General features: G+C 44.8%; 1 protein-coding gene across 3 annotated transcripts in view; it reads left to right on the top strand.

The window, feature by feature from the left end:
* Nucleotides 1-232: 232 nt before the first annotated feature.
* Nucleotides 233-21,733, top strand: part of LOC147443977 (uncharacterized) — a 111,767-nt gene continuing 90,266 nt past the window's right edge. For all 3 annotated transcript variants that reach the window (XR_015190007.1, XM_086526763.1, XM_086526762.1), the window contains exon 1: nt 233-387. Coding sequence is in view for 2 of the 3 variants with exons in the window: in XM_086526763.1 (XP_086382889.1) it covers nt 288-387 (100 nt within the window). In the remaining variant the exon portion in view is untranslated. The remainder of the gene's footprint in view (nt 388-21,733) is intronic.

Here is a 21,733-nt window from a genome sequence, read left to right as displayed (position 1 = left end):
GTCTTAGATGTGCTCGTGCTAAGAGATTTTCTGCGTGCTCGGGGGGGGGGGGGGGGAGGGGGGGCATGTGTGGGAGGTAATTCGTCAGGTGAAACCGGGAAGCTGAGGGGCAACGCAGAAGCTCTCTCTCTCTCTCTCTCTCTCTCTCTCTCTCTCGTCATCCTTTCCATGGAGGCACAAAAATTCCCAAGAGAATCTCAAGGGGTAATCAAAGTAGACCCAATATGTCCTTACAATTGGAAGCCATTAAGAATACACTTTTAGTAGTAGCCGCTGCTATCGTCGAGATGGCCATGCTATCTGCGGATCCCCTGGCGCTGGGCGTTGTGAGGCCAAGCTCGTCTCCGTCTTCTTTCTGGCTCGCCTGTATTCACCTAACACGTGTGGGTAAGCCCTTTTCTTTCTGTTCCGCCTTTACACTCCTCCACGTAGCAAATCTGCTCGAGTATGTACATATTCTCAGCTTGCCAAAATCCAAGCAAATTACCAATTCTTCAGAGACTCTCAGAAGAATTCAGTGCTTATAAGAGGTAGGAAACCACAGGAGAAGTTATCAAAACCTTCGTTTCTTAAGCTATTAGAGTGACAGAGCCATGCTTTTCCCATAGGAAACAAATATCTTCATACTTAACCAATGTAAAAGCAACATTGGAATCGAGGTTGCTTGCGTGTTGAGCTCCTCACATAGAGTTTTGTGGTTTGGCAATGCATGCAGATCCTTCTCAATCCCTACATTGTGCTGTCTTTTTAGCAGGGTGATAAGCCAACGGAAGTGTATGAAAAAACTTGTTATTGTCAGGTTTAATTTTGGCACATAAAGGATTGGTGATATTGCTCCCAATCCATGCCTCCCTGAGATTCTTTGATCCTGGAGCTTCAAGAAAATTTTATTTAGAGTATTTCGTAGCAATCCTTGGCATAAACTATGGGCTAATTGGTAGGTAAGGGTGACATGACACCGCTACCTACACCATGACATGTAGGCATGCCATCAATAGCTGTGGGTTATATAAACGTTTCTCCTTAGAAACTAGTCGAGTCAACGTGCTTCAAAGTCTGACTCACAATGCGAGAAGCCAATATACATGTGCTTTAGGACCAAGTATCACACAGATGAACAATCTTCACCATCCTTCAAAGACTAGATAGGTCCTCTAGGCTTTGTCAAGGAAGTATTAAACTGATGACGTGGCATGCCCATACGTTGTTCCAACTTATAGGGCACCCTGCCGACAGGGCCCTAGGGACACTAGGGCAATTAAAAAGACAAGAGGCTGGCTGTCCGAAAATCTGCAAATTGCGTTCAAGTGTTGACGTGGTTGGTCGTACAGATTTCTGCAAAACACGTTGGCTGTGCTGACGTGGTTGGCCATACGGATTTCCGCAAAATGCGTTGGCTGTTTTGGCGCTAGCTTTTGGAGCCAATTGCTTTTGACTTTGGAAGCTTTTCATGTATTGCTTTTCCCATGGTCAAGGGCCTTTAAATCAGTCCCCTAGGCTCTCTCTAGCTCACAAGTGTTGACGAGCCGGTGAGCAAAAGAGACCCGCGGGCAATTGTGCTTTGCTCAAGCATTAATACAAAAAAGAAATACCTAAAGGGGCGCCAGTCTTTGGGGCCAATCTCTCTGGACACGGAACTACGTCCGGCCGTGTCGACTCAATTGAACTGTGAATTAAGTGTGAACTACTTTAAAGTGATTCTCTCTCGTGTGTTGTGCCAGATTCTAGACTTGGGGTGTCCAAGTCTGTTACAGTGGTATCAGAGCTCAATCAATTTCTCTTCTACCGCGAAATCGATCCCTTTTTCCGCGACACACATGGATTCTGGTAAGAATCAAACGACGACTCCTTCCACTTGAGGAACGAGAGGTAGCATGGAAAATCTGAATGGATGAGCAGATCAAGAATACGGGCCACCTTGGCCTACATAGTATCAACTAATGGAGATGCAACGTTAGCAACAAGTTGATGAGTGGGCAAAGCAGATGCTCCAGTTTACGAAGGATCCACAATATGCCAAATTTTTGACCCGGCACCCGATTGACGAAGCACATACGCATTGGCAGAAAGCCATTGACACACCAATAAAATTGGCCCTCAAGAAACCGCCTACCCCAAGGATGTTTAGTGAAGAAAAACTTGAGGACGTTGTCGAAAGACGAGTCACCCAACTTTTAGGGGTGAAAAATCAATCGAAGAAATGCAACAAGGGGACTGACTACCCCGGTTATTTGGGCCGTCAATCTTTTTTTGCAAGTGCAAGAAAATAGAAGAAGCATGTATGCTTCGAAGGACTTTCTAGTTCATCCTCTTTTGATAGTTTGGATAGCTCTTCCTCTTCCGATTTGAGTGAAGAGGACACAAAGGGCAAGAAATGATTTGGAAAGAACAAGAAGAAGGCAAAGAAGAGCAGCTCATACCGCAGATCTCGACATGTTTCTGACAGTCCTGAAGAGGATTCATCCTTCTTTGAGAGTTCGGACTCCGATGACCACATGTTTTATTCAAAGAAGAAACACTTTAACAAAGCCAACCGATATGATTTTCTCGAGGACAAGGGCAAAACGACCAAGGAATTTAAGGAGGGTGGACATGTAGTAACTTTTGAATCCTTTTCAGGGTTTCAAGATCTTTCAAGGCTTTAGCCTTTATTCAGCAGTTTGACATAGCATTCTCTGGAGGGCGCTACTCAGAGCACTCCAAAATTAGGAAGGCAGCATCATCCTTAAAAGGAAATGTTCGAACGTGGTGGTCCACTCTTCTTTTAAGGAAAGAAGCCCCTACCAAGTGGTGAAAATTCAAATGGCTCTTTATTTCCTCCTGGCTGACTCAAGAGTGTAATTACCGCTTGGAACCATCTTCGGATGACGAAGGCTGACACTTTGGATGCTTATTGTGAGAGATATTGGGATGCTTTTCTACCTGCCTCTTCTTTTAAGAAGGTCACTTTTAACCAGCAAATCGAGTGGTTTTGCTGTGGACTTCTAAAAGAGATCTAAGAATACTGCCTTGAGCAGAAGTCCGAGTCCATACAACAATTGATGGGACATGCTAAGCAAGGATTTGCTATGCATTCAGGTAACCTGACTTACCCCACCGATCAAGTTTTGACACCAAGGACCGAACAGAATTCGATAAATGATAACAGAAGAAGGAAGCTTCAGAAAAAGAAGGATGCACGACCTTGATTGACCGAGGAACAGAGATCAGACTACCTCGAGGAGGGGAAGTGTTTTGATCCCAGAGAACAAGGACACATCTCTGCAAGGTGCCCCACAAAGGCACAACGAGGACAATCAGAAGACTGCCAGAGAGTTCTAGAGCAGCTAAAGAACGTGGCAAAAAAGGAAGATGAAAGCAGGATTGGTACCAGAGTGTATGGGGACCGACCCAAATCAGATGGAGGAAAGCACATAACTTTGCCTCGCATGGGGCGAAGTACGAGATCAGGAAGCCCTTATCTTCTTTGACGGAGGAGCCAAGGCCAAGTTCATTTCACTTGAATTGGCGGCTCGACTTGGAATTACGCCCAACAGAATTTGGGGCCATAGGCGGAGGCAGTTCAAGCGGCATCCGGACGGGATGTTGCCATTACACCTGTCATTGGCAAACTTCGTTTGCATTGTCAGGAGTATTTAGGGCACAAGGACTTCTACATCATGCCTTTGGAAGGGTATAACGTCCTCCTAGGAAGCCCTTGATACCACAAGAACAACGCCGTGGTTGATTATCGGGCCAAGAAAGCTACTTTGAAAAATGAGAAGGGCCAGAAAATTGTGCTTGATGTAAAATTGAAGGGCGAGTCCATCCCTATTGTATCGACTTCGAGCCATTTCCAAATTAATGAAATCCAGTCTTTTCGTTTTTCGTTTACTTGATCTACTTGAAAGAATTGAATGATGAACAACGAATTGATATGTTGGAATTGGATAAGGAACGACAAGAATTTTTGCACACACAGGCTGATTGCTTCTCTAAAGGCATACCAGGCGAGTTACTTCCACCTCATCCTGAGAACCATACGATTGATTTGATTCCTTGAAGTACCCAAAATGCAGAAATAATGAACCAAGTAAAAGAACAACTAGAAAATGGTCTCATCCCCAACCTAGCACGTCACCTTTCTGTTCTCCGGTTTTGCTAGTACTAAAGAAAGATGGATCTTGGAGAATGTGCATTGATTATAGAGCTCTCAATAAAATCACCATCAACAACCGATTCGGTATCCCAAGGATTGATGATATTCTCGACAGACTTCAGGGATCCTCTTGCTTCAACAGAATTGATTTGAAAAGTGGATATCATTAGATTCGAATTGCTCCGGGGATGTCTACAAGACAGCTTTTCGGACAGCTTTTGGTTTATACGAATATTTGGTGATGCCTTTTGGACTTACGAATGCTCCAACAACATTTAATCGAATGATGGATAGGATTTTACGAGAGTAACGATCTTTTGTGGGCACTTTCTTTGACGACATTGTAGTTTTCTCCAAGAATGAAGCAGAGCACAAACATCATCTGCTACAGGTCTTTCAGGCATTGCGGAAGCATAGATTGGTTATCAATGCCAAAAAGAGAGAGTTTTTCTTGTCAAAGATACATTTCTTGGGGCACATCGTCTCAGCAGAAGGAGTGTAGATGGACCCGGCCAAAATTGAGACTATTCGCGATTGGCTTGACCTAAAGAATGTTCATGAAGTTTGAAGCTTTTTGGGCTTGTGCTCTTATTATCGCCGGTTTATTTGGAAGTTTGCAGAGATAGCTTCACCTTTGCATTTACTGACTCAAAAAGGAGTCCCTTTCATGTGGGGACCAACATAGGTGACTGCTTTTCAGACGCCCAAAGAAAAATTGACTATCGGACTAGTGTTGGCTTTGCCAGACTTGCAAAAGCCATTTGAAGTTTATTGTGATGCTTGTGTTCGTAGTCTGGGATCAGTCCTGATGCAAGAAGGCCATGTCATTGCTTATGAGAGCCGGATGTTGTCACGACTAGGATTAGTAGCACAGATATATGAGAAAGAGCTATTGCCAGTGATCCATGCTCTTACACAATAGCGACACTATTTACTTGGAGCTGATTTCACAGTCTTTACGGATCACCAAAGTGTACGCTACTCCTTGTTGCAGAAGTAGCTTTCGGAAAAGCAGATGTAATGGGCTAACATCTTGTCACAGTTTCACTTCCAGATTGTCCATGTTCAAGGACAAAATAATTTAGTGGCAGATGCATTGTCTAGGAAGCCCTTGGTTTTGACTATTTCCGCGATTCATCACAGAAGCTTCGAGGATATGGTTGACCAGTACGCCACAGATCCTGACTTTGCTGACATTTTTACCCAGATACAGAATGGGGAGAGAGTTTCAGGCTATTCCATACGGGACGGCTATTTGATGCGAAAACGATGTTGTGTGTTACACAGCCTTTGAGGGAAAAAATCTTGATAGAGTGCCATTGTCCCCCTTTTACAGGTCATTGCGGCATAGATACCACCTTGAAGGGTGTGGATTGTTACTTCTATTGGCCGAGGCTCAAAAAGGATGTGGATGACTTTGTTCGCAGTTGTTTAGTATGCTAAAAGGTCAAGTTTGACAGACATAAGGCACATGGACTTCTACAGCCTTTACCCATTCCCACCCGGGCCTGGGAAAGCATTGCTATGGATTTCATCTTTGATCTCCCCAAGACTCAAAGTGGGCACGATGGCATTTGGACAGTCATTGACAGATTTAGCAAGTAAGCTCACTTTATTCCAGTAAAGAAGACCTCAAGCCTAATCATTTAGCAAGACTGTTCATTGCTCAGATTTTTTGGTTAGATGGCATGCTTGAGATGATAGTGTCGGACAGAGATCCCCGATTCACGAGTTTGTTTTGGAGGGCAATTTGGAAGAACATTGGCACGCGGTTGCAGTTCTCATCATCATTCCACCCCTAGATAGATGGGCAATCCGAGATAGCGAATTCAGTGGTTTTTGATTTACTGAAGTCTTACATCTCCGATCAGAAGACTCAATGGGAAAAATTTGCCTTTGGTGGAATTTGCATACAATAACACGTTTCACTCTTCGACTGGGAAGGTGCCATTTGAAGTAATCGAAGATGCTAAGAAGGTCCCTCCATTTCTAAGCACCATGGATGTTGCTAATTGGACTATTTTTATTTATTTTTAATGATTAAATCTCTTTTTTAGGATATTTTATTATGTGCACTAAGAACTGTTAAAAAGATTGTAGCTACAGGAACTGCCATCAGGAACGGACAACTCTGATGTGTCATTTGATTTGTGACGGTAAACATCGCGAAGGAGTTTTCGTAAGCTCGGTGGAAAGGGCCGGGTTATGAGTGCCTCTGATGCGTCACATGATGGGTGACGGGTGCATCAGTAAGGGGGCATCCCGTAGGCTAAGGAGGAAATCCGAACTGAGTAAGAAAATACGCGTAAGAACGCAAGCACAAGAATAAAGATGGGTTCAATGAAGCTTTTTACGAAAAGCAGGAACAGTCACGGGAGGACAGATGTTTTCCCGCGAGGAGTCTGTGTTTGCATTGCATTTGTGTCGTGTCCTGCGCCCGGGGACTCCTGGAATGTGTCCGTGTAGCATTGTTTTCACTAACTGAGTGAGTTTTTAAAGTTTGAACAGGTTCACACTTTATTTTATAAAGTGACCGGCCCCTTTATTAATAAAATAAAGCAGGCAAGGCTCTTATAGAAAAAGCCAGCGCTAAAACCAACGCAGGGGGGGCTGAATTGCGATCTCTCTCTCCTCTCTCTAGAAAACGCGATTTTCTCTCTCCTCTCTCTAGGAGCGCCAAGCTCTGCTTTTGGACCCCTATTCCTGCCGGGTGTCAGACCCTATAAAAGGGTAGCCAGCGTTTCAGTTTGGAGGAGCCGGAAGCAACAGAAAAACACTAGCGCTGGGATTCTGGAGTAGAGGCTAGCGACGGAACTTGCAAGTGTTCGCGTGACGACTGAGTACGGAGGTCGATTCTCCGAGCAAGGAGCGACAGGTATAAGGTGTTGATACGCATTGAGAATTGTTGCTTCATGTGGTTTGTTTTGCAGGAATCTCCCGTCTTACGGGAAGGCCCTTCACGGGAAGTACGGCTTTACGCCTAAGTCCCTTACGGGAAAGTACGGCTTTGCGCCTAAGTCCCTTACGGGAAGGAACGGCCTTGTGCCCAAGCCCTTAACGGGAAAGCACGACCTTCGGGTCTAAGATTACAGAACGGAGGGGTTTCCTCGGGTTCTCGTGCTTGTATAAGAATTCTCCTTGAATAAAAGAATACTCTTAATGGGGGGGGGGGGGGGGGGGGGGGGGGGGGGGGGGACCAGCCCATCTTCTGGTCCCCAATACTGTGTCGATCTTCTCCCTTCTCTCATGTTTTCAAAGAATTATAATTTTCAGATTTTCTAAGGCTCGTTTACGCTCCCGTTTTGTGACAATGGACAAGATTTTTGAAGCCGATCAGTACACGAGAAATTTGGACACTGCTTTTGCCAAGGTTTGCAAGGCTCTAGAGAAGTCTCAAGCACGGCACAAGAAGGCAACAAATAGACATAGACGCGACTTAAAGTTGAAGGAAGATGATTGATTGGGTGCTCTTATGTTTTGAGAAGGCACGCCTAATGAAACGAAAGGGAAAGGAGCGGCTTTTTCCAAAGCTTAGCATGAGGTATTATGTCCCTTTCCAGATTCAAGAAAAGATAAAGATGTATCCTTTAGACTCAAGTTGCCAGACACTTGGAAGATTCACAATGCTTTTCATGTGAGTCTCTTGAAACCCTTTAAGGGTGAGGTGCTTGTTGACGGGGAGCGTGATGAGCAACCTAAAGTGGAAGAGAGCGAGGAGATCTTGTTCCAGAACAGATACTGGCCCATAAAGAAAGAAAAGTGATTCGACGGTTCTTAGTGAAATTCAAGAACTATCCGGCATTGGATGCGAAGTGGATGGAGGAGGAGGACCTAGCAGATAGTCCTTAGATTTTGGAACTTTACCTTAAGGCTTTCGGCTTAGCTACGACTATTCAGAACGATCTCGCAGATCAGCAGTGTTGAATCTGGTGCAGACGGGTTTGCACGAGAGGGGAGTCACTTAGCTCCTTTGTCACAAATTACCTGGATGGAATAAAGTCACTAATTTCTCTTTGGATTTCAGGGATACTGCTGTGCTGACAGTATTCTGCTGTATGACTTACGAATAAAGAAAGTGAAAATGGGAATTCCCGAACTTGAATCTGATTGATGTGTACTCTCTCATGTGATTTTGTTTGAGTGCAGGATTGAAAGACAAAATGATTACAACATTTCGGTCATGAGAATCTATAGACATGATCGCAATAAGAATTAGCTAATCCGACATCAGTGAGGTCCGCTGTGGATCTAAATGCGATTGCTAAATATGTTGCCAAGAACTATGGTCTTAGATTTGGAATCGATTTTTATGTAATTGATATGATCTGAATGTGCACTGACTGAGTCGTCTTTGTGCAAGTGCTACATTTGTGTTGTCTAGTGCGCCAGTACTTAGAGTCAGTGTCTACTGAACTGGTTTATGGCCTCTGTCTGATTTGCAGGCGTAATCGAGGGTGATTACAATTCTTTCAAGAGGGGGGTATGTCACAAATTGATGATGTGGCATGCCCATAAGTTGTTCCAACTTATAGGGTACCTGCCGCCAGGGCCCTAGGGACACAAGACCACTTAAAACGACAAAAGGCTGGCTGTATGGAAATCCGCAAATTGCGTTGAAGTGTTGGCGTGGCTGGTTGTAGTCTGCTGCAGAATGAATGTTGTATTTTCTCAAGATTAGTGATCTTTATTGCTCAAGGTTCCTTTTAATTCTTAGGGAAGGAGAGAGCCTTCCATCTTATGGAGAGTGCTATGATCACGAACAAAGTGAGTGGATATTGTGCGTGCAAGTGAATGAGACTGAGAGAAGGAGAGAAAAGAGATACGACACCCGAGAGGTTGTAAAACCCTCCTCCAGAGGCCCCACTCTCGTCGGCGAGAGTGGTCTAACTTTGATTGCACAAAGGTGTACAACGATGATGCATGGACTGATGCAAATGGGGGCTATGTCGATGACAACGATGATGACTTTAGGGCTGATTTGGGTCCTCTTCTATCTGCTGTCCACAAGGGGGGAATTGCTGAGGTTCTGGGTGATCTTGGGGGTGCTTAACATGGCTGAAAATCCCGGGTTTTGGCAAGGGACTTAGGCTGAATAAAAAACGCCGATCAAGCACTGCTTTGGCTGCGTTTTTGCTGCTGTGATCGTATGCTGAAAATGCTGATGAACTGCAAGTTAGGGCAGCGTTTTATGGGCTGAATACCTGCTGTAAAAACGCTGTCAAAGGCTGCGTTTTTCAAGGGCTGAAACTGAAGTACAAAACGCTGAACTTGCTGCAGGACTGAAGTGCGTTTTTGTGGCTGAAATCGCTAAGGGTCTGCAGGTAGGACTAGCGTTAGTAAAACGCTGAGACTGCTGCTGATAGAGGATAAAAACGCCAGGCAAGTGTACTTGGATGGTAATGGGCTGAAGTTGGGAAAACGCCAAGGGAAGGGAGCCTGATGGCGATGATGAAAACGCTGGTGGCTGAAGGGAGGTGGCCTCACCAAGATGGCTTGGGGAGGGTCTTGTTGAGAGAGGGAGGGAACACCTGTTGCTTGGTAGCCTGCTGTGCTCCTTGCTCATCTGCCCTATTGTGCTAGCTTGGGTTTGCTTATATATTAACTTACCCAATTTGCCCTATTGAGTTCCCAACAAAAGTCACTTAATAAATAAGTGAAAAATCTTAAAAATAGGGAAAAATGGGATAAAGTCACTTGAAAAATCCCCAAACTGACTTTGATGGAATCTAATGGAAATGCTTATGCTTATGCAGTGTGCAACCAGAGGATATGCATCTACACTGAGTGACTGGGAATGCACGGTCTACTAATAGACTCACAAAAGTGCCAGATCACTTCTAATCTAAACTGACTTGATTGACGGGAACCCTGTATGGTGTAGCTTGTCCACGGACACATAGGGTTGGGATGTGTCACGTGACATCCCCTCCTTTTTAAAGTGAGTTACTGGTACCGAGCTGCATGGCTTCCTTGTAGTCTGCCAACAACTCTGGATAATCCTTGAAGAACTCTTCGTCTACCCACACCGCTTCATGGGTTCCTCAATCTTTGAACTTCAAAAAATATTGTCGTACTGGTTTCTTCGAACCATGGCGAAACCGATGTAACAAGACTTGCTCCGGCTCCTTGACTTTAGCTTCATCGATGATCTCCGGTTCTTCTTCTTCCGAAACGTCCTTTGGAGGTGTTCCCTGAAACACTTTCAACCAAGAAACATGGAAAACGTTGTGCATAGACCATGATTTAGGCAATTGCAATTTCATTGAAACCTCATTAATCTTTTTGATGACTTGAAATGGACCGTACATACGAAAAGACAACTTAGAACATTTCTTTCCAACTTGCTTAAGACGTTGTTTCATGATTCGTAGATACACCCAATCTCCTTCCTTGATCGAGACGTCCCGACGATGCTTGTTAGCCTGTCGAGAATAAGATTCCTGAGCCGAAGCTTCACACTCTCAGAAATCTCATCCAATGACTGACTCTCAGCATTGGCATCAGGCATTTGACTGATCGATCTAGTCAACAGTGACTGGAACCGACGGCCAAAAGCTACCTCATACAGAGTTTGACCAATAGCAGAAGAGAAGGAATCATTGAGAATAGCGTGAACCAATGGGAGATAGAGCTCCCATTGAGACTGCTGATCATGCACATAAGATTTCAACACATCAAAAGCCAACTGATTATAAATTTCCGTTTGACCATTTGACTGTGGATGAAAAGCAGATGCAAAATTCAACTTTGTGCCAAAATTTTCAAAGAGAGCATGCCAAATGAACAATCGTGCAACATCTTGTGCAGTAACTGTGGCTCTACAAGGAATCAACATGCAAAATTTGCTGAAACGATCAACAATTGTTAAACATTTAGTGTTCCTTGAATGCAGACTTGGTGGTAAGTTAGTCACAAAATCCATAGAGATATCCTAAAAAAGTCCCTCGGGAATAGGCAACGGAAGCAAGAGGCCTTGCTGCTTACCCCGAGGAGCTTTTACTTTTTGACATATAGTGCACTGTGTGACATAACGAAACACATCTTTCCGCATTTTAAGCCAATTAAAAAAACGTTCAATCTTTTCCAATGTGGTGTTCATTCCCCTGTGCCCACCCGTGAGAGAATCATGTGCATCATGCAATATGGTTGGCCTGAGCGAGGGCAACACACATAGACGCTAACGAAAAAATAGCAATCCATCACGAATGAGATAGTTGCTGGGCCCTTGCGAAGCAAGAGCCTGCAACCAATACTTACCAAACTCCGAATCTGCATATTGATTCTTCATGCTGTATAGAAAATGTGGTTCTTGACTCAAGAGCCAAAATCTGTCCTTTGCGACTCAACGCATCTGCAACAGGGTTAGCTTTTCCAGGCACATACTCAATCAAACCGCCAAATTGCTCAAAAAATTGTGACCACCGCGCTTGGCGATCACTCCAATGTGCACTAGGCATAGACTCGAGCCACTTGAGGGCTTGATGATGTGTGCGCACTGTAAACTCTCTACCGTACAAAAAATGCTTCCAATGCTTAAGAGAGTGAATGACAGACAAAAGTCCTTTATCATAAACTGAATAATTCTTTTCCGCACTATTGAGCTTTCGGCTAAGGAAAGCTACAGGACGACCATGCTGCAGGAGCACAGCGCCTATGGTGACATTGCTCGCATCCGTCCCTACCTCAAAGGGATCGTCCCAAGAGGCAAGGATAAGACATGGTGCTTCTGTCACCGCAACCTTGAGAGCTGCGAAAGCCTCAATGGATGCCTCGGGTAAGTCTACGCGCTGACGGCGAGTCTTTACTGGAACCGGCCTGTTCAATCCAAAAAGGGCGGTAGACTTTACTTCAAACCTTGATTTAGCTTTCACCCATTATTAGTCGTCTATTCTACCTGTGCTATAATGACACAAGAGAGGGGAATGGGATACAGATGCTAGAATACACCTGTATGAGAAGACCGACACCAGATTGGCCCCTAACTTAGGCGCCCCTTTCGGTATTTCTTTATTGTTTAAAAGAGGGAATAAACGTTGTGGTTCTTTCCAAGCTGCCCCGCACAACCTTGGCTGAATTTTGACTGTTCTGGCGTGATTTTGGCAGCATAATTGTACTAGAACCCTTCACGGTTAGTATTCCCACGCATTAAATGACTTTCCCGACGCATACGGGCACTTTGCAAAACCTGGCGAGAATCTGCAGCACGCTGAATTCTCTGTTTTCAGCCCTGAAAATGCGCCAGATCGCCTGTACAGCGGTACCCTTGCGTCCCCGAACCTCTTGGGGGTATTAGGGTCCGTTTATGGCCAAAACCCTAAACCTGCAAAAATACACAGCAGGCTGTAATTTACTGTTTCGGGCTCCGTTTCGCGTGCCGGTCGCATCCGTAGCAAGTCCTCGAGCTCCCGCACTTGTAGGGCTACTTGCCCTTTGAATCGGACGAGATTTCGGGCGTGAAACCTCTCTGAATCACCTGTACCTGCGGGGGATTAGCCGCTAGCTAATCCAGTACTTGTGCAAGAGGCTCTTGCCTCGGCAATCGCGCATGAACCCACACAACTGTACATTGGTCAAATGAAGAGCCCACTAGTGGGGCATAACATACTGCCATAGGGGAGAGAGAGAGCAGTGCGTAGCGTGCAGGGTATCACTCGTGGCACCGCACTGTGCATAAGAGGGAAAGCAAGCACTCCATAGCTCTTAACCTGTGACAAAACTGAAAATCAGCCTCCTCTCTCATTTTAGGCACCCCCTCCTCTGGCCAGAAGTAGCAGAAGGCTCACAAAGTGACACCTCGCCCAGTTTCCGATTTTGGCCAACTGGGCTAAAAATATCTCAATTGGTGCGTCAGTTGACTTGACAGCAGAGCAATAAAATGTTCCTCTTGTCATTCCGGAGCTAATGAGGCAAACACATTTTCAGGTCCCAAAATAGCAGTTCCCTAAATTTTAGGAGATGTTGCCATTGTATCTTTCTAGGTCATCCAACCCCCTTTGTACACTGCAGCCACACCCAAAACTGAAATGTAGCCTCTGTAGCAAAGGATTCCACTTTGGCTAGTCAATGACCCCACTTTGGCTAACCATAGTCTTTGTCCAACCTTAGTGCTCTCTTGCCCTCAGGACTGGACTCCCTCTGGACAGTTCCACACTAGCTATGCAATGCAGGGTAGTTAGAGGGGTGTTTCCAAAAAGTGAAAGTAAATAGATAATAAGAAAGAAACCAACAAAAAGGATAAATAGTAGTCACACGCTGGTGACATATCCCCCTCTTGAAATCTCAAACGTCCTCGTTTGCATCTATGTCGTACATGCTCATAGTCAACACTGATGTATTCAACACCTGTCAGACACATATACGACACATACATGCTCATTGTCAACCCTAGTGTATTCAACACCTCGTCGACACATGTATTGCCTGCGTGTGAACCCTGTCCCAATGACATAGTGGTAGCTGCGCACTCTACCATTGCTTTGAGTCACTAACTTTCCAATGACAAAATCGTAGCTGCACATTTTGCCACTGTCTTATAGTACACGTTGGATCTCGTAACACTTTCGAGCATACCCAAACCGACAGTTTAAGAATGCAGTTACACATGTACTCTTTAATAGAAGCAATTACTGTATTCTTGACAAACTGACAAGAAATACTCACTTCTATAGCACTAACCAAAGTTTTGGACATTCCATAAGAGCAATTGCCAAACTGACAATCTGTACAGCTCTAACATTCATGTAACAGGTATTTCATTTGAGCTCACTTTAAATACCATGTACATCATTTCTTTCAGAAGCCATTGTCACACTGACAATCCATGTAGCTTTGAAACTCAAGGGGTCAAGGTAGGTTGCAAATCGAAGGCTTCAAGGTAAAGTGATAACACAGTTGGTGACTCTGCAAGTTCACCTTCTTCCATCCACTTAGCATCCATTGGTGGATAGTTTCTGAACTTCACTAAGTAATGCCTAGCAACCTTGCCTTTCACTTTTCTTTCTTTATGTGCCAAAATGTGTTCCGGGACCAAGATCTCGTCAAGTTCCTCGACTTCCGGCTGATCTTCAGCTGGCATATCTTCTGGCACATCACCCACATAGGGTCTGAGAAGACTCACATGAAACGCATTGTGAATCTTCCAACTGTCAGGCAATTTCAACCTATATGCAACATCACTGATTATGTCGCACACTTGAAAAGGCCCATAGTAACGCATGCTGAGCTTTGGAAACAGTCTTTTCTTGCCCTTCATCTTCTTTAACCTTGCCTTTTCAAAGCGTAAAAGCACCCAATCACCAAGTGAATATACCACTTCACGACGGTGACGATCAGCTGCTTTCTTTTGCTTTGCTTGAGTCTTTTCCAAGGCCACTTTGACCTTCTTGTACATTTCATCCATGTCCTGAACATACTCATCTGCTTCAAATATCTTGTCCTTTGTATGCAGTATGGGAGGAACTTTCTTGCCACCTTCAACTATCTCAAAGGGTGCCTTGCCAGTTGATGAATGCACTGTATTATTGTATGCATACTCCACCAATGGCAAATACTGCTCCCACTTTCCTTTATGCTCTGACACATAGCACTTCAGCAGATCTAGGACAGTAGAATTTGCCTCTTCTGACTGCCCATCTGTTTGAGGATGAAATGACGAAGAGAATTTGAGCGTGGTGCCCATATTCTCAAACAAGCCTCTCCAGAACAAACTTGTCATGCATGGATCACGGTCGCTAACAATCGACTGTGGCATGCCATGATATTTGAAAATATTTCTCATAAACAAACGTGCCATCTAATCTGGCTTTATCTTCTTCCTGACAGGAATAAAATGAGCCTGTTTGCTGAATCTGCAAATAATGGTCCAAATACCATCGTTTCCTGTCTGCGTTCTCGGAAGATCAAAGATAAAATCCATAGCAATACTTTCCCATGGTTTATCTGGAATAGGTAGTGGTTGCAATAACCCTGGTGCCTTTTGCCTGTCAAACTAAACCTTCTGGCAAATTAGGCATTCTCGCACAAAGGCATCCACATCTCTTCTCAATGTAGGCCAGTAGAAGAATGTCTCAACCGCTTTAACTGTAGCATTGATGCCACGATGCCTTGCATACGGTGGGACATGACTCTCTTCCATAACTTTGCGTCGCAATGGCTTTGTGACACACAATCTGCCATGCATCATCATGAACCCATCTTTGAGAAGATAGTGTTCATGACGTTGTCCATGCATTAGCTGCTCGAAGACCCTTGCAAAATCTTCATCATTTTCATACTGTTCTCTCATATCATCAAGTGCATGATGATAAGGAATCGACACAGCTGAAATTTGTGGCTTCCTTGACAAGGCATCAGCCACAACGTTCTTCTTGCCTTCCACATGCACAATCTGAAAATGAAACATGGACAAGATATTTGCCCATCGCATATGCTTCTCTGATAACTTTGTCTGTGTCAAGAAGTATCGCAAGGTCTGATGGTCCGTTTGGGCAACGAAATCTGCACCTAGCAGGTAGTGTTTCCAACTTAAGAGCGCATGAATCACAGCCAGTAACTCTTTCTCATAGACCTGCATGGTCATCTCTGGCCCTTGCAAAATTCTGCTCTCATAGGCTACTACCTTGCCATCTTGCATTAGCACTGCACCAATGCTACTACCACAGGCGTCACACTGGACCACAAATGACTTCCTAAGATCTGGCAACACAATGACTGGATCTGAAGTCATCTTTTCCTTTAAGAGATTAAAAGCTGAAATCTCTTTCTGTGTCCATCTAAAGGTGACTGCCTTCTTTTGAAGAGCATGTAAAGGTGAAGCAATCTTAGCGAAATTTCGGATAAACCTTCTGTAATAGGAGCATAGTCCCAAGAAACTTCGGACATCGTGCACCGTCTTCAAATCTGGCCATGACTTGATCGCTTCAACTTTTGCAGGATCCATTCTGACACCATCCTTTGAGACAATGTGTCCCAGAAAGTGAATCTCTTCCAGAAAAAACTCACTTTTCTTTGCGTTGATGAGCAACCTATGACTGCATAGCTCTTTGAACACAATGGCCAAGTGATGCCTATGCTCCTCTTCATTCTTTGAGTAGACTATCATGTCATCAAAGAATGTACCAACAAACTGCTGGTGTGGATGGAAAATTCTGTCCATCATCCTATTGAACGTAGCAGGAGCATTTGTGAGACCAAAGGGCATCACTAAAAATTCGTAAAGGCCAAACGTTGTTCTAAAAGCAGTCTTGTGTACATCCTCTGATCTAATGCGGATCTGATGGTACCCACTCTTTAGATCTATCCTGCTAAACATAGCTGCTCCTTCTAATTTGTCCATAATATCATCAATTCTAGGTATAGGGAACCTATTTTTGATGGTATTCTTGTTCAGTGCACGGTAGTCGATGCACATACGCCATGAGCCATCCTTTTTTTGCACCAACAACACTGGAGAACAGAATGGAGATGAACTAGGCTGAATCAGCCCCTTTTCTAACAGCTCCTGTACTTGGCCCATTATCTCTTTCTGCTGAGCCGCACTAACCCTGTACGGAGGCTTATTTGGTGGGCTACTGCCTAGCACCAAATCTATCACATGGTCCTCGGGTCTCTCTGGCGGTAATTGAGACGGTAATGAATCGGAAAAACAGTCACTATACTGTTGTAAAAACATTGACCTTTCTTTATCTAGCACAGATAAATTTGATTCATCACAATTTGACACTTCACGTGCAAAAACTAAGTACGCAGAAAGATGCTTTTTCATTACAGAAGTAATAGCAGAAGCTGATACAGTGGGAATAGACTCCCCTTTAAGCTTTACATCCAGAATGTGAGTCTTTCCCCTGCTCTGTACAGTGATCTTTTTGTTGTAGGCATCCATGATTCCTTGTACACGAAACAACCAAGGAATACCTAACAACACATCACATCCGTCCAGTGGCATGATGTAAAATTCTTCAGCATCTACATAGGACTGGATGTGTAGACGCAACTTTCCGATGATGGGTGTCACAGCCTCTGTATGGCTAGGACATGCCAAACCTGCCTTTGCTGTATACCCCATCTCTTCAGGTCTGATTCCCAACTTTGAAGCCAATTCTAGGGAAATGAAGTTGGCTTTGGCACCTGGATCAAAGAAAATAAGCACTGTTTGATCCCTGACCTTTCCCCATGCTCTGCAAAACTCACTTGCATCTGAATTTGGCTTGTCGCCCACCATATCTGGCACTAGACCAGCCATGGGCTTCTTTCCTTTCTTGTCTTCCTTGTCTTCAGAATCAGCTAACCTTTTCTTTGTAGGACAATTGTAAGCAATGTGGCCAGGTTGCTCACATATAAAGCATTTGTTCTCTGTCCTCAGGACCTTCTTTTGCTCTTCTGACTTGCGAGGAAAACGTCTTTTCCATTTCTTTGTTGGTCCCTTTTCTGATTCAGCCGTAGCTTTATCTTTCCCTGCGTTGGCCGACTCCTGAGTCCCTTTAGGAGCCTCATTGGGAACGTGCTTCTTGGCTGAATTTTTCTTGCTTGATCCTGCCTTGACGCCAGTGTTAAATTCACAATCTTCTCCCTTGAGCAAACCATTGCCAGTGTTTGCTACCTCGATGAGCTGCGTCAAAGTAGTGACTTCTGTCTTCGTACAGTACTTTCTCAATCCTTTAGGTAGGCCACAACAGTATTTTTCAATCTGTTCTGTCAATGGCACAAACCTATAGGAAGTTACTGGAAGTAGAGCTTTCCAAAACTTCCGATTGTAATCATCCAGATTTCTGTAAGTGGCAGCATTAAGGTGGTGCCATTCTGTCATGACATCTGCTTCAAAGTCATCAGATAACCATGCTGCTGCAAAAATCTGCTTGAAGTAAATCCATGTGGACGGAGCTTGCCTTTGAAGCAATAAAGTTTTCCACCATTGTCCCGCATTCCCTGTCAAGAAAGTGGCTGCGTTGCGGACCTTTGAAGCCTCTGTAAAGTTTCCCCCTGCATAGGCCTTGTCAAACTGCTGGAGGAATGAGAGAACCTTCTTCCTGTCATCAAACCCTGTAAAGGTCGTGAAAGTCACACCTTTGCCACCTTCTTTGTACGGAGTTGACCTCTCCAGCGGCGTTAAATTGTCATATGGAAGTGACTGAAACATGGGAACACTGTTAGGGTTCATCTGTGTTCCCTGACCGCAATTAAGTTGACCTGGAAATGCCATATTTGGCTGCTGATTTGTAATTCCAGCCATACCAAAATTTGCATGTGGCATCCCAAATTGGCCTTGAGTGCTTTGAAACCTTGGTAGCATGCCCGTGACACTATACATGGGGTTAGACATCATCGTTTGAGCACCCTCGAACACTGTTCCTGGCGTATAAAACTGATTTCCAGGTGCATGACCAGCCATGCTCTGGAATATCGATCCACCTCCAAAATAGCCAGGGTGTACTGAAGGTGGTGGGAAGACTTGTTGCATAGCCTGTAGGTTGCTTCCCTGCCCATTAGAACCAGCTATAGGCTGCTGAAAGGTGGCGGGCTGAATTGGTACAGCTTGAAAGACTGGCATCTCAGCCACCTGTTCTTGCATCTTAGGCATAGGTTGTGGAGACTGCATGTTCTCCGTCAAATGTACAAGTGTTTCCATTAACTGTGCAGTATGAATCACCTGTGCTTGAGCCTTAACAGGCTTTTGCATATGATCCAGTGACCCAACTTGCTGAGACGGAAGAGGAGGTTGCAGAAAGGCTAAAAACCTCGGGTTTTGCATTACTTGTGTGAACATAGCCACAGCAGTAGCCAACTGGGTCCTGAATATATCATCATCCGTCTGTGGTGGTCTTGAAGACTCACCCACTTCATGTGTCTGTTGACCCTGTGAAGAGGAAACCTCTTCAGTCACATCATCTGGTCTGTCAGCCATAATTGCAATTCCCTGTGTCTTCAAGCCCAAACTGACCAAGGCTCACTTCTATGGAAAAAAGTGATTTAATCCCGTCGATGGAACCATGGAACCAGCGTGTTCAATCCAAAAAGGGCGGTAGACTTTACTTCAAACCTTGATTTAGCTTTCACCCATTATTAGTCGTCTATTCTACCTGTGCTATAATGACACAAGAGAGGGGAATGGGATACAAATGCTAGAATGCACCTGTATGAGAAGACCGACACCAGATTGGCCCCTAACTTAGGCGCCCCTTTCGGTATTTCTTTATTGTTTAAAATAGGGAATAAACGTTGTGGTTCTTTCCAAGCTGCACCGCACAACCTTGGCTGAATTTTGACTGTTCTAGCGTGATTTCGGCAGCATAACTGTACTAGAACCCTTCACGGTCAGTATTCCCACGCATTAAATGACTTTCCCGACGCATACGGGTACTTTGCAAAACCTGGCGAGAATCTGCAGCACGCTGAATTCTCTGTTTTCAGCCCTGAAAATGCGCCAGATCGGCTGTACAGCGGTCCCCTTGCGTCCCCGAACCTCCTGGGGGTATTAGGGTCCGTTTAGGGCCAAAACCCTAAACCTGCAAAAATACACAGCAGGCTGTAATTTACTGTTTCGGGCTCCGTTTCGCGTGCCAATCGCATCCGTAACAAGTCCTCGAGCTCCCACACCTGTAGGGCTACTTGCCCTTTGAATCGGACGAGATTTTGGGCGTGAAACCTCTCCGAATCACCTGTACCTGCGGGGGATTAGCCGCTAGCTAATCCAGTACTTGTGCAAGAGGCTCTTGCCTCGGCAATCGCGCATGAACCCACACAACTGTACATTGGTCAAATGAAGAGCCCACTAGTGGGGCATAACATACTGCCATAGGGGAGAGAGAGAGCAGTGCGTAGCGTGCAGGGCATCACTCGTGGCACCACACTGTGCATAAGAGGGAAAGCAAGCACTCCATAGCTCTTAACCCGTGACAAAACTGAAAATCAGCCTCCTCTCTCATTTTAGGCGCCCCCTCCTCTGGCCAGAAGTAGCAGAAGGCTCACAGAGTGACACCTCGCCCAGTTTCCGATTTTGGCCAACTGGGCTTAAAAATATCTCAATTGGTGCGTCAGTTGACTTGACAGCAGAGCAATAAAATGTTCCTCTTGTCATTCCGGAGCTAATGACGCAAACACATTTTCAGGTCCCAAAATAGCAGTTCCCTAAATTTCAGGAGATGCTGCCATTGTATTTTTTTAGGTCATCCGACCCCCTTTGTACACTGCAGCCACACCCAAAACTGAAATGTAGCCTGTGTAGCAAAGGATTCCACTTTGGCTAGTCAATGACCCCACTTTGGCTAACCATAGTCTTTGTCCAACCTTAGTGCTCTCTTGCCCTCAGGCCTGGACTCCCTCTGGACAGTTCCACACTAGCTATGCAATGCAGGGCAGTTAGATTTCCCGAGGGTTGTTTCCAAAAAGTGAAAGTAAATAGATAATAAGAAAGAAATCAACAAAAAGGATAAATAGTAGTCACACGATGGTGACATTTACCCCTTTCAAAACATCAGTCATAGGTGCAGCAATGCGTGCAAAATTCTCTATGTGCAAACTATATGCTTGACATAAACCAAGAAAAGAACGCACATCATATGCAATTTTGGGCAAATCCCAATTACGAACCTATTCCACCTTCGCGGGGTCTAGCTTGACGCCTTCTGCAGAAATGATATAACCCAGATAAGTGACTTCAGTAAGAAAAAATTCAGACTTCTTAGCTGCAATGTACAACTGACACTCATCCAAACGAGTTAATACCCTATCAACATCTCTTTCATGTTGTTCCCACGATGCAGAAAAAATGAGAATATCATCTAAAAAGATGAACACACATACACCTACCATATCGCCGAAACGACCTACTATGAGACGATTGAACGTACCCACGGCTCCTGTCAATCCAAAAGGCATAACAATATACTCCCATTGCCTTCGCTCGGTGCGAAAGGCGGTCTTGAAAATGTCGCCTTTGAATACCCGTACGTGATGGTATCCACTTTTGAGATCGACCTTGCTGAAAACCTTTGCCCCATTGAGCCTATCGAGGATATACTCAATGCGAGGCATCGGAAACTTGTTCTTGACGGTCATCTTGTTTAATGCCCTTTAATCAACACACAAACGAGACGAACCATCCTTCTTGTGAACGAACAAAATAGGGGCAGCAAAAGGACTTACACTAGGACGTATGAATCCTATAGCCACCAACTCCGTGAGTTGTCGCTCTAACTCTTCCTCCTGTGACTTGTTCAAACGGTAGGGAGCCTTACTGACAGGCTGTGCTCCCTCCATAAGCTCGATGCGATGGTCCTCCGGCCGCTCGGGTGGGAGAAGAGGTGGAAGATCATCCTGCAAAAAGAGATGTTTAAATTTCATAAATAACTCCGAATACTTAGCTGGAGCCTGAATGCTCTGGGAAACTGGAGCAGCATAGACGAATGCCGCTTGTGCTCCTCGTCGTAATTCACGCTTTACCTGCACATGCGAGATGAGAGGCAAAGAATGCAAGCCCTCCTCAGCATCAATGAGGGGGGAATCTGTTTTGGCATGTAAGGTGAGAGTGTTAGCCTCCCAATCAATGAGAGGGTTCAGTTCATGAAACCATTTAATGCCTAAAATCATATCACATCCTGA

Source organism: Adiantum capillus-veneris, chromosome 13, assembly GCF_014529385.1.
Source record: "Adiantum capillus-veneris isolate H3 chromosome 13, ASM1452938v2, whole genome shotgun sequence".
NCBI lineage: Eukaryota > Viridiplantae > Streptophyta > Polypodiopsida > Polypodiales > Pteridaceae > Adiantum > Adiantum capillus-veneris.
Note: the sequence above shows the minus strand (reverse complement) of the source record. Positions and strands in the feature narration are given on the sequence as shown.